This window comes from Elephas maximus, chromosome 23 (assembly GCF_024166365.1).
Source record: "Elephas maximus indicus isolate mEleMax1 chromosome 23, mEleMax1 primary haplotype, whole genome shotgun sequence".
NCBI classification, from domain to species: domain Eukaryota; kingdom Metazoa; phylum Chordata; class Mammalia; order Proboscidea; family Elephantidae; genus Elephas; species Elephas maximus.
In genome coordinates, this window is record NC_064841.1 from 37542259 (window position 1) to 37559265 (window position 17007).

A 17007-nucleotide genomic window follows, 5' to 3' on the forward strand; every position below is an offset into this window, starting at 1 on the left:
ATCCGCTGCTATTCATAAGGTTTTCACTGGCTAATTTTTTTCAGAAGTAGATTTACAGGTCCTTCTTCCTAGTGTGTCTTAGTCTGGAAGCTCAGCTGAAACCTGCCTACCGTGGGTGACCCTGTTGACATCTGAATACTGGTGGCATAGTTTTCAGCATCACAGCAACATGCAAGCCCCCACAGTACGACAAACTGACAGACACGTGGGGGAATTTGATGATATATGGTGATAATTTTGTGTAGTTATATATTTTATATTTTAAACACATATTACTTTCTTTCTTTTAGATGGCGAGGAAGAAATTCACTTCATTAGAAATCATTCTGATTGTCCTCTTTGCTATAGTTACTATAATAGCTATTGCCCTAGTTGCTGTTTTAGGAACTAAAACACCTGCTGTTGAAGGTAAGTTATATTGAAAACATTTAAAGATTATAGTGAAATTAAGAGAAATTTATCCCATAATAGTTATGGATTTAACAAAAAGGTAGCCTATACTAAATGAAATATGTGAGGAAAAAATCTAGGGTAAGCTACACAATTACTGCAACTTTTTCCATCTAATATGCTCCAGTTATTTCAGTGAAGAGACTTTGTAACTAAAGAATTTATGTGTTTGGACATCAGTGACCTCCCTTGGGTATGTTGCAGGAGAAGTAGCAAAAAGCAAAGGGATCGAGGTGTTAATGTTAGCTGAAATAAAAGTCTGCTCTTAGCAGTGATGTGTTTTTCATTAGAGGGAAGACCTGGATTTTTGCTCTGGCCATCAAACACTTCCAAAGCGGTTGGGGGTCTTTGGAAATATCCTTTGTTTTAAGCTCAATTTTAATACTATTACTACTTTTTTATTTTTAAGAAGAAACAGGTTTTTTTTTTACATATATATAAAGACAGATGGGGGAAGGCGAAACAAGGCTTGATGTGTTTACTTATTACTATTTGCAATATTTCTATGCTAATTTAGAATCAACGTTCTGCACTGGACCACCTAATCTGATTTCTCGCTCTTCATCATCCTCTCTCTGAACTAAATCTGAATTTGAATGGATATTATAAATTATCTTCCAGTTTAACCCTCACGTTTGTTAGCATTTTCACCTGCTGTCAGTCTTTTAACTTCTTCCAGTAATTGATCCCTCAGTACATTGTGAATCTTACCCACAGCTGATTATTCAAGTTTCTCTTCATATAGAGTTGAGATTTATTTTTCTTTGCTACTCCCTGCTTTTTTTGCTCTACCTAACAAATTTTTCCCTTCAAAATATTTTCCTCCTCCTTTTTTCTTTTTTCTCCACTTGTCTCCTTGTCTACACCCTGTGCTATCCCATGTTCTCCATCTTCTTTCTTCCTTTATGAAGCACGAATTGTAAATAGATGTGAAGTATGAATGTTCATTTTGTGTCCTTTTGAATCTACCTGAAGACCTGTGAACATATTTTGATTTTCTGGAGAAACAGTCAACAGAGACTCTACACTGTCAATTTTTAAATATTAAATATCATTCAGATCTTTTCCTTTTCATGACTAGGGCTTGAATTTGTAAGTCTTTTTTAGTGCAAAATTTTTATATTCATTATATATAAATTCATGTATTCTTTTGATATAACATATTCATTACTTGAATAATCAGAAAATAATACCAAGTTTTATGTTAATGGCTTTTTTTTTCTCTCAGAAATTGGTGGTTCTGTTTCAACTCCTGCTACCACCACTACATATCCACCTGGTTTAGGAAAATGTCCAAGTGAGCAAAATGATTCTATAAATGAGAGAATAAACTGCATTCCAGAACAATTTCCAACACAGGTCTGCAACAAAGTCTTTAATATTTTTATGACTGTATATATTATGATCCTTATACTAAGGTAATTGTTCAGTATTGGATCAGCTCTATATTTTTAAGATCTATAATAAATTAGGCAGTGTTTATCATTGTACTGTAGTTCTGTATAAACAGATGAGAACTAATCAAAGTTATTGAGTTTGCTTTTCTGTACCTCAATTCAGATTAAATTAACAAGTAAATATGCATCCATAGCCCACAGATATTCAAATTATAAGCTGTTAAATATAAAATATTAGCTAGATTTTCAGTTATGCCAGTGTTAACACACATCACTATGTTGTTCAACTTTTTATATTTTTATATAGTTTCTCTGCTATAAAGATTTTACATAAGCTTTATAAATTGTTTTTTTATTTATAAATTATAAAATTATTGAGAATTCATGATTTTTCCTTACTCATTAAATATAATACCTGGCACATAAGCTAGTTTAAATAATTAAATCTTTAACTCACAATTAGTTGGAAATAAGTATATCAAACATTTTATATGAGCTTGAATTTAGGGCCATATTTTCATCTTTACAGCACCATCTGCAGTTTGATTCATAATTGGTGCATAATAAATACTTCAGTTCTTTTGCATCAACTGCATGACATAGATTATAATTACTAGAGGGTGGGAACCTTTCAAGTACATGAACTTACAATAATCTATATGTGAATTTGACAAGTCACAACTCAGAGCATCAATCTCTGATCGGGTGTAATTAATTCAGTAAATTAAATATATTTTTTCCAAGTGAAAGGAATGAAAGAATAGGAGATTTTTCAGCATATTTTACATTATGAAGAAAGAGGCATATTTTTAAAATAATCATTCACTGGGATGAATACATGCTTAAAAAGTAGAGATTGATACATCTGATAACAGTAATAATACATACCTCCTTTTAAAAATGTTTTAACAGGCAATTTGTGCTCAGAGAGGCTGCTGCTGGAGGCCATGGAATGACTCTATTATTCCTTGGTGTTTCTTTGCAGAAAACCATGGATATAATGCTCAGGGAATAGAAACAATAAGTACAGGTAAGATGTACTCTATGGTAATGATTCAGTATAAGTGGAACAAAGAAAATATGTTTTAATTTTTCTTAGGGAAACATGTCTTAAATAGAAACAAATAAGAAATACGTACACAAAAACGTTCCCACTGATTATATTAAGGATTTCTTTCTTGCACAATTGTTACTAAATTAAAAGAAAAAAATCATTATTTGTGATAAAGGCAATGAAATTATAAAAATATATGAAAAAGATTTAATGATTGTTAATCTTTATAACCAGTAAAGTCACCCATGTCAGCTTTCTTCTTTCTTTAAGGAGTTGAAGCCCAATTAAACCGGATATCTTCACCTACCCTATTTGGAAATGACCTTAACAGTGTTCTCTTCACAACTGAAAGTCAGACACCTAATCGTTTCCGGTTCAAGGTTTGGCTTTTGAGATTTCTAAAGAAGATTTAAAAATTAAAGGAATTTCACAATTAATCCCTTCATCATATCAAGACATTTTCCCACTTGAGTAATAATATTTATTTCAGTGAAAAGGACTGATTAGACCAATTACTCCTCTGAGTCTGATTGCTCAAATGCAACCTAGGAATATTAGTTCCTCCTACAGATATTTTTGGAGAATTTAAATAATATAATCTATGTAAAATGTGTATCACAGTGCCTTGGCCTTAAGAAGAATAAGCACTGAATAAACATTTATAATTTTTATTATTTCAACCACAGGTTTTGATGAAGGATGACTTTAAATTTTAATTTGAGAATGATTTTAGTAGTGCTGTATAAATGCAACTTACACTTACTGATCATTTTTACTGGTATCACTTATTCATGATTTAAAAACAAAACAAATTCTTGCTCTTTTTTTTAAGCAAGTAGTTAACTAGTACTGTCTTTCACGTTTCAGAAGTGACAACAACACCATACCCTTTGTATAATTCCTTTTTAGCAATAATTTCACAAAAATAACGCCTTTAAAAAAAAAACATTAAAAATCCTGATAGTACTTTCTAAGGGTCTAATTTCTGAAAAGCAATGAGGACATTTAAATCTACAAAAAAAATCTAATAAACTATAATCAGTGTTTTAGTAATACAATCATCATTTTTTATATTTTTCAATGAAAATCTAATCAATTATATGTACAGTATTTTTAGAGCCAATTAGTTCTATATATTCCTTAAAAATTTATACAATTTATTCTCTACATAGCTGTCTTAACTTTCTAGTGCTGCTATAAGAGAAGTACCATAAGGGGTGGCTTAAAGAAGGGAAATTTTTTTTCTCACAGTTCACAAGGCTCTGAATTCAGGGCACCAGCTATAGGCGAAGTCTCTATCTCTTTCTCTGTCCCTCTCTCTCTGCTCTGGGGGAAGGTTGTTGTCTCTTTTCAGCTTCTGTTTCTTGATTTCTTGGTGATCTTCATATGGTATCCATCATCCCCCATTTGTGCTTACTTGCTTCCATGTCTATTGTTAGTTTCCATCTAGTTATTTCTGACTCATGGTGACCCCATACGTGCAGAGTAGAACAAATCCATAGTTTTTTCAAGGCTTTGACTTTCAGAAGCAGAATGCCAAGCCTGTTTTTTTGAGGTGCCTCTGTGTGGGTTTGAACCACCGCCTTTTGGTTTTTTTCTCTTTTTCTCATTTTTTAAATTGTACTTTAGATGAAGGTTTACAGAGCAAATTAGTTTCTTATTAAACAATACACATATTGTTTAGTGAAATTGGTTGCCAATCCCACATGTCAACACTCTCCCCTTCTTGACCTTGGGTTCCCCATTACCAGCTTTCCTGTCCCCTCCTGCCTTCTTGTCCTTGCCTCTGAGCTAGTGTGCCCATTTAGGCTCATTTTGTATCATGGTGCCCACCATCAGCACAGTAATGCGGTCCCTCAGGACGTTTGGATGTGCCTATGAAATTTCCATGACCTCGTCTTGGTCAAGTTTTGCTGACTTCCCCAGTATTGGAACCACCAACTTTTTGGCTAGTAGTAGGGTGATTAACTCTTTGTGTCATCCAGGGATTCTTTGTGTCTCTGTTGTTCTTTATATCACTTAGAAGCAATTAAATTTAGGACACACCCTACATTGATATGCCTTCATTAATGCAACAAATAAAACCCTATTCCCAAATTGGATTACATCCACAAACAGAGGTTAAAATTCCAACACATATTTTGGGGAGACACAATTCAATCCATAGCAATAGCCATTCAACAGTGTTAAAATTAAGGGTGTGAATAGATTAATCGCTCATTCATAAAATTACTATCATGCTTTTCTATTTAGAACTTGTATTTCATACTTAATTCCAAATTAGAAATTTAAATAATAGATTTGAATCAAGTAATACTATTTTGTTTATATCTTTTCAGATTACTGATCTAAATAAGAGTAGATATGAAGTTCCTCATCAATATTTAAAAAGTTTTACTGGACCTGCAACTTCTGAAGCATTGTATGATGTGATAGTTAATGAAACACCATTTAGCATACAAGTTATTAGAAAAAGCAATAAAAACATTTTGTAAGTAGCGATCTTATTTTACATTTATGTAAGTTTAAATAAAGTTTTAAATTTATTCTGGGAAAGTCTTAATTTCAAGGCATTTTCAGAAAGAATAACTATCCTCCCAAAGAGGGTGGGTAGACATCTTTGTAAAGATTATCATGATAAAGGGATTTTGTTTCCTGTGGATGAGGGATACTAGAATGTGAATGAGAATATACATATTGAGGCTGAAAGTATTAGAATAATATATATACTGACAGCCAGTTTTGAGTCTTCCTTTTCTCTAATTTTTCAGCGATATAATTGTGCTTTAAAACCTGTTTACACATACACACACACTGTAGGACCTCCTGCAGCACTTCATGAAAGTGTTCTCCAAAGTTATGCATTATAAAATCTTTATATTATCCTGATTTTACAGAAACCCTGGTGACATAGTGGTTAAGTGCTATGGCTGCTAACCAAAAGATCAGCAGCTCGAATCCACCAAGCATTTCTTGGAAACTCTATGGGGCAGTTCTACTCTGTCCTACAGGGTCACTATGAGTCGGAATAGACTCGATGGCAATGTGTTTGGTTTATAAATAAAAGTAATTTTGGTCTGTGGCTACTAAGGGAATGAGGCAGATGAAAATGATATTAAAAGAAAACAGTTGCTATTAAAATGCCAATGAATGTCTAAATTAAATTTTCTCTTTCATAGTGGAATTGAAAATATCTGTGTATGCATGCTATGTATATATTTATATACTAGCTTTAGGTACATGGGTCAAGTTCTTATAGGCAAAATTATCTGACTCTTTTACTGACATTGACTTTGTTAGACATAAATCCAAAAACCAAACCCACTGCCGTCGAGTCGATTCCGACTCATAGCAACCCTATAGGACAGAGTACAATTGCCCCATAGAATTTCCAAGGAGCACCTGGTGGATTCGAACTGCCAACCTTTTGGTTAGCAACTGTGACACTTAACCACTATGCCACCAGGGTTTCCTTTGTTAGACGTAGATAATGCCATAACTCCTAATAAACTTAATGTCAATTTTAAAAATATATTTGAGAAATGTTCTTACAAACAATACCTCCAAGACATTTCTCAAAACTAATGTACTTCTTTTCTGTCTCCTTGAATATTCACCCTAAAGTCTCTCCATTTTAAGCACTTCCCGACTTTATTCTTAAGGCTCATATTTCAACACAAGTAGTTGCACACCTGTCACTTATCTCTTATACTGGCATACTATCCAGGAAATGAATTCTTTTCCATTAGTGCCAATTGTTATCCAAACATCTGACAGTGTTGGTTAGAAAATTGGATAGCCACTATTTTAATAAAATTATAATCTTGATTATATTTTTAAATACCTAGAAGTTCATTAGTAAAACTTTATGTCCTTTTCCCATTATTTATCCAAATTTATTGCTAATTTTTAGGATGGAATAGTTTCTATTATTAATATAGTTCCTATTATTATTATTATTATTCCTACTATTATTATAATTTTATAGATATAACTTTAATAGATAAAATAATTTTATTTTATCTATTAAATTACATATAGTCTGGATATCTTTATTATGAATATAGTCAGGGTAAGGGAGGTATTTGTGCAAGACATTTAGTAAATTTGTGTGAATATTTTCAACATAAACACTTTTGCAATTGACTTTGTGTTCTGCCATTAAATCATAAAAATGTTAAATGCCACTTAATATTTCTTGTAGTATATATTTGATTAGCATAAAGTATGCAATCTTTTTCTTTATGAAAATATGATATTAAACTTAACTTTTAGCATAAATATCATAGGTGTGGAAGGCAGTATAACACTGTATTTTAGAAGTGAGTTCTTGGAGCAAGGCAAAACTGGATTTGAAGCATGGATTTGCCATCTACCAGTTTGTGACCTTAGAAAATATGGATTAATTTTCTTATCTTTGTCATCTCTGAAATAAGATTAATATCAGCAGTTATATATTAGGTTTGTGATGGAAATTAAAGGAGGGAATGCAAGTAAAGATCTGTATTTATGACGATGAGACAAATTCTTTTGATGTAATTAACTAGTTCTGATTTTTTATGTAATGCGTGTATTCCTGAGACCACCAGTTAAAGATTGACATCTTTAAAATGAAATACTCTGGATGATGTTAACATAAACCTATATTTGTTAGAACATTTTATATATGTTTCTAGGTCATTTATTTATTTTATGGTTCAGGTTTGACAGCAGTATTGGTCCCCTGGTGTATGCTGACCAATATTTACAGATCTCGACAAGACTTCCCAGTGAATATATTTATGGTATTGGGGAACATAATCATAAGAGATTTCGTCATGACTTGTACTGGAAAACATGGCCAATCTTTACCCGGGATCAAACTCCTGCTGATGTAAGAAATTATTTTTCTTATTTTAAACAAAATCACTATATTGGAGAAGATAATTTTAATCCATCTGAAACCATTAATTATTTGAAATTATCAGTTAAACTATTTGGACATCAATGGTACTTAACCCAGAAGCTTGTTTACCTTGGGCTTGATGCTTGCTAGCTAAGTCCAATGTTAAGTCAATCAGTGACAAAAGACTTTGTGAATATTTGAATAGGCATTTCCAGTTTATGAAGTTTTTCTTTTGACTTTCATTTTTATAGTTTATCATTCCCTTTTCAGATTAAATTACCATTTTACTTAAATCCATTAATTGCTAGTCATTTCATTAATATAAATTCCAAACTATTACCATGATCTGGTGTCTGCCTATCTATTGGACATCACCTCAGAGCATTTCTGCACAATTTTTCCTGTTTCATAACATGTAATAGTCTTCCATAACTTCACATCTTTGCACATGATGTTGGCTATCTTTCTAAGTACTGAAACTTGAGGCTCTTTATCACTCATAGATCATGTCATTGAAGATTTATCCGAAGTTTCACCTAGTAAGGATTTCTGCCAAACACACCAATAGAGAATCAGTCTTTACATTCTAACCCTTTATTCATGTTTAATATGACAATTACCACAGTGCATTGTTTTTATACATATATATTTGTCTCTTCTTCTAGAAAGTCAGAAGAACAGATCTTTCTTTAGAACAAAGATCATATCTTTTCTTTTTAAAAATTCTTTTTTATTGATTCATGATTTATTTGCATCAAATGTTTGTGATTTCTTTAATACCAATGCTAGCTATTTTATTTTCCTAAATAAATAAGTGTGTTGTATTTAATGCCTTCATTTGAAACAGAAACAGTAATTTTTTTTTTGTTAATATCTGTTTACAGCATCATTATCCTAATAAACACCAGGCTGAAAACCTCAAAGCTATTTTTCATACATTCTGTACTTTAACTTTCCATACACAGTCAGAAAATCTTTTTCTTTTCACCTCATTAGTGTCTTTCCAATTTTTCCCTACCATTGCAGTCCTCATCAGCTCTTAACAAACTTACTGTAAAAAAAGTTTTACCAGTATGGGTATTATCTTAGAATTCCCTGCAGTGACTTGGACTTAGATCGGAGATAATGGATGGCCATGCCATTGCCCTATCATAAATATTCTTATTGAAATTCATTTAATCATAAGAAAACATAAAGAAAAATATAGCATTTATATTATATGTTAATACAATGTTAATAGTATACTAATAGAACAATAAATTAGATGCTTTTTGTGCTGCAATATTTTATATGGTGCATATAATGGAGAAAATTAGTATAAATATATGAATAAGTAAATTACAGGAACAAATTGGAACTTTTAAAGGTCATTTGATATGCATCATCTTTATTTTAAATATACTTGAAAATTTAATTTTCAATTTTTTTCATGTAGAATAATAATAATTTATATGGCCATCACACATTCTTCATGTGTATTGAAGATACTTCTGGAAGGTCATTTGGTGTTTTCTTAATGAACAGCAATGCAATGGGTAAGAATGATTTATCCGGTAATATATTTAAATAAGGTTTTACTTGAAATAATTTAACTCTCTTCATTCCAATCATACATACTGTATATCCGAGGAAACTCTACTGCTGACGATTTTGGCATGTGAATTTATTATATGCAGTTTTTTTTTTTTGAAGTTAGTGAGACTATGCTATATAATGCTATATTATGACATTCAGCACTTTCTTTTCCCTTACAAGCAACACTGAAACACATACACCCAAGTGAAATGGACAAACAAAAAAACAGAAAGGTCTATATGGGGATGGAAAGAAAAAAGAGTAATTTTTTTTCATTTGATCATAATTTAAGTAACAGAGACTCTTTGTTTTAAATATCTGTGTTTAATAAGTAGGAGTCCCTGGGTTGTGTAGTCAGTTAGGCGTTTGATTAGTAATTGGAATCTTGGTGGTTTATACTTACCCAGAGTCACCTCAGAAGAAAAATCATAGCATTGAAAATCCTATAGAGTGCAGTTCTACTGTGCACATGTGGGGTTACCGCCATGAATCAGAATAGATTCAAAGGCAACTGATTTGGTTTTTGGTGTGGCTTAATAGATAAATCGTCAATCACAAAAAATACAAAAATTAATAATGTTCCAGCAAGAACGATATTTTACATGGTTCTCTAGGCAAATCTGATGCAAAAGACCTCTTTAATGTTAGAAAGTAAAGACGCCACCTTGAGAACTAAGGTGTGCATGAACCAAGCCATGGTTTTTACCATACACTGCCAGAACAAACCTGTCTTGGAAGAAGTACAGCTAGAATGTTTCTTAGAAGCGAGGATGGCGGGACTTTGTCTCACTTACTTTGGGCATGTTATCAGGAAGGACCAGTGCCTGGAGACAGACATTACGCTTGGTAAAATAGAGGGGTCAGTGAAAAAGAGGAAGACCTTCAAAGAGATGAATTGACACAGTGGCTACAACAATGGGTTCAAACATAGCAATGATTGTGAGAATGACTCAGGGCTGGGCAGAGTTTTATTTTGTTGTAGACATGGTCAGTATTAGTTGGAACCAAATTGACTGCCCCTAACAACAACATATCCCCCTCACAAAAAAAAAGTTGCCAGCAAGTCAATTCTAACTCATGGTGACCCCATATGTTTTAGAGTAGAACTGTGATGCCATATTTGCAATGGCTGTTTTTTTGGAAGTAGACTACCAGGCCTTTCTCCTGAGTTGCCTTTTGGCTAGTAGCCTAGTGCTGAATTGTTTGTACCACCCAGGGACTTGTCATACATATAGAAAAGTTCATTAAAAACCTTTCTGTATAGTTTTTTTTTCTTCTTACAAATTATTATTTCTAAGAGTGTGGGGACTCTTCAATTAAAATATCTAATTGTTGTGCAATTAAAAAAAAAGGAATATTTTTGTTATATGAAGACTAATCGACTATCCCTTACTGTGCAGCTTATAGGAGAGCTTTGGAATCGATGGCACTGAGTTGGCTGGGTTGGCCAATATCTGTAAATGGCAACACCTTGAATATCCTACCATTAGCCCCAAGCATGGTGGCATTACACTTTTCTCTTATGTCCTTCCCACCCTCAATGTCCTATTTCCTCTTAAATCTTTAAAAATAGTATGGTTAATGCAAAGTCCTTTAAATAAGATACTGAAATTATTTTATTACCGTTTTTACTATTTACATATGCTTTTTTGGTTTTTATTTTGTAGAAATTTTCATTCAGCCTCCTCCAGTAGTAACTTACAGAGTTACTGGTGGCATTCTGGATTTTTACATCTTTCTGGGTGATACACCAGAACAAGTAGTTCAACAGTATCAAGAGGTGTGTTTCATTTCTATTTTATTAAATTATTTTGTGCCCTACTTTTCTTTCTTCTAATGTGTCTACTTATTTAGCTCACTTTACTTTAGGTACCTGGGGCCTCTTACCTGTATTTTTAACAATTTACCACTATTCAGAACTGAGTAATTATTTTTTTCCTACACCATGTCGCCTATATATATTTAAATGTCTATAGTTCTAATTTCAAAAATAGTTTCGTGCTTCTAGGCAGCTGAGTTCAAGAGTTGGAAATCTTTGAGATGCTATGTATAAAATCTTTACTTATTCATGACCTATTTTGCTGGGATAAAGTGAAGGGAGGTATCTTATTTCAAGATGAGGATAGGCAAAATCCTAGAGGCTACTGAGTTATATGGAAGACCAGTGAAACTCGTAAATACACAGTAACAAAACTCCAGGAAAACTGACTCCAATACTCAGGCCTAAAAAGGACACAGTTTGAAACATAAACTGAAGATTTGTGTCTTAAGATTTATAAGCAATTCTTGCATACTTATTAAATAAGATCTTCTTGTACCTGAGCCTAATATGGGTCTTAGGGATGAGAAGAAGCCAGGGTGTCCTGACCCTGATTCTAAAAGTTCTTCCACGTCACTGCTCTACTGTAACTATTGGCGTATAGGATTCCTGGTGTTATTATGGAAAAGGAAATTATTTTTATGGGTATAACATTCAAGCATAATGCTTATTTAAAAAGTCTTATTACATATTTTGACACATAATCCCCATTTCCAAAAAATATTCTCAAAGGAGAAATAATTTTTTAAATTCTTACTAGAAGAAGTAAAACTTTCTTCAATTAAGATCCAAAAAGCTGATATAATATTATACATTTGATCACTTACAATGTCTAAAAACTTCTAAATTGCTGTTTATGTATGTGATTATCAAAAAAGAAGCACACAAAATGTACAATGTAAAAAACGCTATGAAAGGAGTCCTGTGTGGTACAAATGGCTAAGTGCTCGAAAACTAGCTCAAAGGTTGGTGGTTTGAACTCTCCCAGAGGCACCTCTGAAGACAGGCTTGGTGATCAGCTTCCAAAAAGTGATAGCTTTGAAAATCCTATGGAGCAGTTCTACTCTGCACATGTGGGGTTGTCATGAGTTGCAATCAACTCCGTGGCAACTAACAACAGTAACAGTATGAAATCATAGTGGCAATGCTGACCTGGCCTATATACAGACTTTGTACACAGGCATTACATCAGAAAAACAAAAGAACAACACATTTTTTTAAAATTTGATTTATAAAATGTTAGTTGAGATGGCTGTCTTATTATACACTGAGAAAATCTGTGGTTAGCAGTAATTGAGTTTGAGTATGCTCGCTTCCTGAATGCAGCATATACATAGGAGAGTAGTACACTTGCTTAGAACATTTAATGGGTAGACTTGCACAAGCTTGAATTTAAAAAATATGAGAAAATATTAGTGCAGAATGTGGCACTATTAATCAATGCTACATTTAAAAGAGGCTCAAATTATGTTGCAAGTAGACAGAACAAACTATTTCTTGTTGGAAGAAAGCAAATTAGCCTCTCTGCATAAGCTAACTCACTAATGATCACCAATATGTTAAAATTGGACCCATAAATGTTTGAGTGGACAGATATTTTTATTAGTTTATTAGATAGGTTTATTAGTTTAAAAGGCAGAAATTTGTATACGTATATATATAAAAAAAAACACTGCTGTCGAGTTGATTCCCACTCATAGAGACCCTATAGGACAGAGTAGAACTGCCCCATAGTTTCCAAGGATCACCTGGCGTATTTGAACTGCCAACCTCTTGGTTAGCAGCCATAGCTTTCAACCACTATGCCACCAGCGTTCCCATGCGCATATATATATATATGTGTGTGTGTGTACATATATATATATAAACTGTTGCTGTTGAGTCGATTCCAACTCATAGCGACCCTATAGGACAGTGTAGAACTACTCCGTAGAGTTTCCCAGGAGTGGCTAACCTTTTGGTTGGCAGTAGTTGCATGCCATAGCTCTTAACCACTGCGCCACCGGGCCTTATATATATATTCCCATGTATGTGAATATACATAATACCAAAAAAAACCCAACTCATTGCCATCAAGTCGTTTCTAATAGCAACACTATAGGACAGAGTAGAATTGCCCTATAGGGTTTCCAAGGAGTAGCTGGTGGATTTGAACTGCTTACCTTTTGGTTAGCAGCCAAATGCTTAACCAATGTGCCAACATATATATATATATATATATATATATATATACGCACACACACATAGAGAGAAAAAAGCATATAAATTTAAATAGTATATAAAATACATGTTTCACTTATTTACCCTATGGAAAATAAATTATACATTTAACTACATGTATATAAATTTCAATCAAATGTCCAAATCATTAGAGAATTTCAGAAAACATAAGGCACTTAAGAATATAGTTTGAAAATTACTGATTCTTTGAGCGCTTTATTTAAAACCAAATTATTTAAAAAATACATTAAATATTTAATTAATGCAACCTGATACACTGTTTTTTTTCAACATTTACATAGTAGTTTTTTGTACATAGACAATAGAGAAAGCACGGATCCAGAAAAACACGTAAGAGCCGATCCCAAAGAAAACCCAGTATGACAAACAACTTTACCTGTCTTAATGTAACCCAAGGCTCAGTTTGTAGTGAAAAAATCTAATACCGGTTACGCTTATATCTCCATGTGCAAAACAATATACTCTGTCGTTCTCATGAGATGCATATTACTGGAAGGAACCCCGTGCTCTTCTCTGTTGTGCCATCGCAGGAGTGGGAAAAAGAGCTCCACTTGGCTCCAGTGGCAGGAAAGAACCAAAGGCTCTGCATGAACCACGTGGGATGACTAATGAGAGCCTTGTAGCTTACGCATTTTATTTACGTTTTGTAAATCAGGGGAGAAATTAATGCAAAAATAGAAAAGAATAGAAATTGGGTATTTTAAACATCTTTTTAATATGAATCTTTTATTTTTATTATTGTTATTTTTTGCTGTGGAGTGGTGTGACAGAACAATTTTCTTTTTATCCTGGATTATAGCTCTATGATGTCAAAATGCTACTTTCTTGAATGATGCACTTTCTAATGTTTTTAGCATAACATAAAAGATAAATGACAAAGTAGAAAATCCTTGTTTCTCATACCAAAATTCTTAATAGAGATCTAGGAAGTATTTTAGAATACAAGTGTCGTTATCTCTGTGTAAAATATGTAGTTAAACTTAAGCAATTATTAGAGATATAATAAGCATATGAATATTAGTTTCAAACACTAAATATATTTTTCCTTATTGAAACTAATTACTTCAAGCTCATTGGACTACCAGCAATGCCGGCATACTGGACTCTTGGATTCCAACTGAGTCGCTGGAGTTATACATCACTAGATGTAGTTAAAGAAGTGGTGAAAAGAAACCGGGATGCTGGCATACCATATGTAAGTGGAATGAAGTGGCTGTGCAGATATGTATTGAGTTAAATATTATCACGTGATAATAAATGTAGGAAATTTTCAGGAATAGCCACTATATATTTTGTTAGTATTTTTCAGAAATGTGTAGGTTTTGGTATTCTACAAAATGAAGCATTTATATACACACACATATATGTGTGTTTATGTATATATGTATATATCCATATACACATAAGCAAATATGCACAAAGCATAACACATATATAATGATCATCAGGGAACACAATATGAGCAATCATTTAATGCTTTTATACTTAGAAATTAGAAAAACCAATTCTGTAAATAATATCATTGCTTCTTTTTAAATATTATATTTATAATGCAAATTAATGGGACTTAAAAACTGAAGTGATTACAGAGTTCTTTCAATACTATTTATTGAAATATACTGTACTAATTTTCAGGATACACAGGTCACTGATATTGACTATATGGAAGACAAGAAAGATTTTACTTATGATACAGTTGCATTTAAAGGGCTCCCTGAATTTGTTCAAGATTTGCATGACCATGGACAGAAATATGTCATCATCCTGGTAATGGTTGATTATATATTAATATATTTTTAGTAATTACACATTTAATAAGTTAATAGATTCTCTATAGTTTCTTCGTTTTTTTTATTAGGACCCTGCAATTTCCATAGGAAAACGTGCCAATGGAGCAGCATATGAAACCTATGACAGGGGAACTGCACAACATGTGTGGGTAAATGAGTCAGATGGGACTACACCAATTATTGGAGAGGTAAATTATAATATTCATTAAAATTATGTTGTTCAGATTTTCTATTCTGCCTCCAAATTTTTGTAAATGTGTGTGTGTATGTTTGCTTACAACTCTTGATTTGATTTTGAGTGTGGAGAGAAATCTTAGAAGTAGTTCAAGAATCTCTAAAACAGTTTTTATTAGGAGTTAGTTATACAAAGAGTAAACAGACACTGGAAAATTTTCACTGCCATGAATGATTAAAAAGAAAGCTAACACAATATGATAATCTACATTATTACATAATAATCTAGAAGTCTTTGCAGAAAGTTGATGGAAAATTAGTGTAAATATAAATTGAATACTTATATGCTGGGCACTAAGTTATATGTTTTACATTTAACCCCCAAAATAAAATAATGAGATGTCTATGATTACATTTTTACTTAACAGGTAAGAAAACTCAATCTTAAGAGAGGTGAAGTGACTAAGATTACAGAGCTAATGAGAAGCAGAATCAGGAAAAATCTCCCAGCTCCCAAATGCATATATTTAACCAGGATAAATATTCTCTTAGAGGAAACTTTGTAAGACATATCAAAAATGATAATAATATCTAGATTTTTTTCCCTATAACTAGTTGCTACTGAGTCAACTCTGACTCATGGTGACCCTAAGTTCATTAGATCAGAACTGTGTTTTATAGGGTTTTCAACTGCTGATTTTTCAGAAGTAGATTGCCAGACCTTTGTTCCGAGATGCTTCTGGGTGGACTTAAACCTCCGACCTTTTGCTTAGCAACCAAGAGCTTTAATTGTTTGTACTACCCAAAGACTTCTTCCTCTCTATAATGCCTATTAATAGCATACAAAATATATTATATTAGGACCTGCTCAGTTGGATATGGACAGATTTAGACAGCCAATGCGTGTCATTTGGATATAAAAACAATATCATTTATCTCAATTTATCTGAAATTGAATTCTTCTTGTATAATATAGTTGCTGTAAGTAATAAGCAAATTACTCTGAAAAAGTTGAAAAAACAAATGATACAGAGGCAGGAACTTACAGTGTTTAATAGCATGTGACTGCATGAGTTTGAATTCCTGATGTGCCATTTATTAGTGATATGACCTTGAGCAACTTATTTAACTTCTTTGTGCCCCATTTTTCTCATCTATAAAAATTGGTTTGATAGTTCCTACTTCACCAGTAAAATGGTGATAACAGTAGTACCCAACTCCTAAAGTAATAATGAAAACTAAATGATGTATTGTCAAATGCTTAGAACAGTACCCAGCACATAAGTGTCATATTCATGTTTATTAAATAAAAAATAAATATACCGGGGGTTTTCTCCTCAAATGTCTTGGAAACAAATATCTTTGAAGAGAAACTAAAGTGATTTTTCTTTTTATCACACAAGGAATATATTTAATTTTTTTCTTTAACCCAACCTACTAGAAGCTTAGAAATAATTTAGCTGCAGTCAAAATAGAAGCCTAATCCCATATTTATATCTTTTTCCCTACCTAAATGTTTCATGATCCCCTTCTCTTTTTCTTATCTGTTCTTCTTTAAGTGCATTTTAATGTAAGCCAAATTTTATTGTGAATATATTTGGTGCATGAGTCATACATACTTA

At 32.5% G+C, this 17007-nt stretch overlaps 1 protein-coding gene across 1 annotated transcript in view; it reads left to right on the top strand.

The window, feature by feature from the left end:
- The first annotated feature begins 290 nt into the window (after positions 1-290).
- The window catches only part of SI (sucrase-isomaltase), a 100733-nt gene continuing 84016 nt past the window's right edge, over positions 291-17007 (top strand). The window contains exons 1-11 of the mRNA XM_049867374.1: positions 291-408; positions 1679-1809; positions 2760-2877; positions 3172-3281; positions 5241-5392; positions 7603-7774; positions 9222-9321; positions 11029-11141; positions 14491-14616; positions 15057-15188; positions 15280-15399. Of these exons, the coding sequence (XP_049723331.1) occupies positions 291-408; positions 1679-1809; positions 2760-2877; positions 3172-3281; positions 5241-5392; positions 7603-7774; positions 9222-9321; positions 11029-11141; positions 14491-14616; positions 15057-15188; positions 15280-15399 (1392 nt within the window). The remainder of the gene's footprint in view (positions 409-1678; positions 1810-2759; positions 2878-3171; positions 3282-5240; positions 5393-7602; positions 7775-9221; positions 9322-11028; positions 11142-14490; positions 14617-15056; positions 15189-15279; positions 15400-17007) is intronic.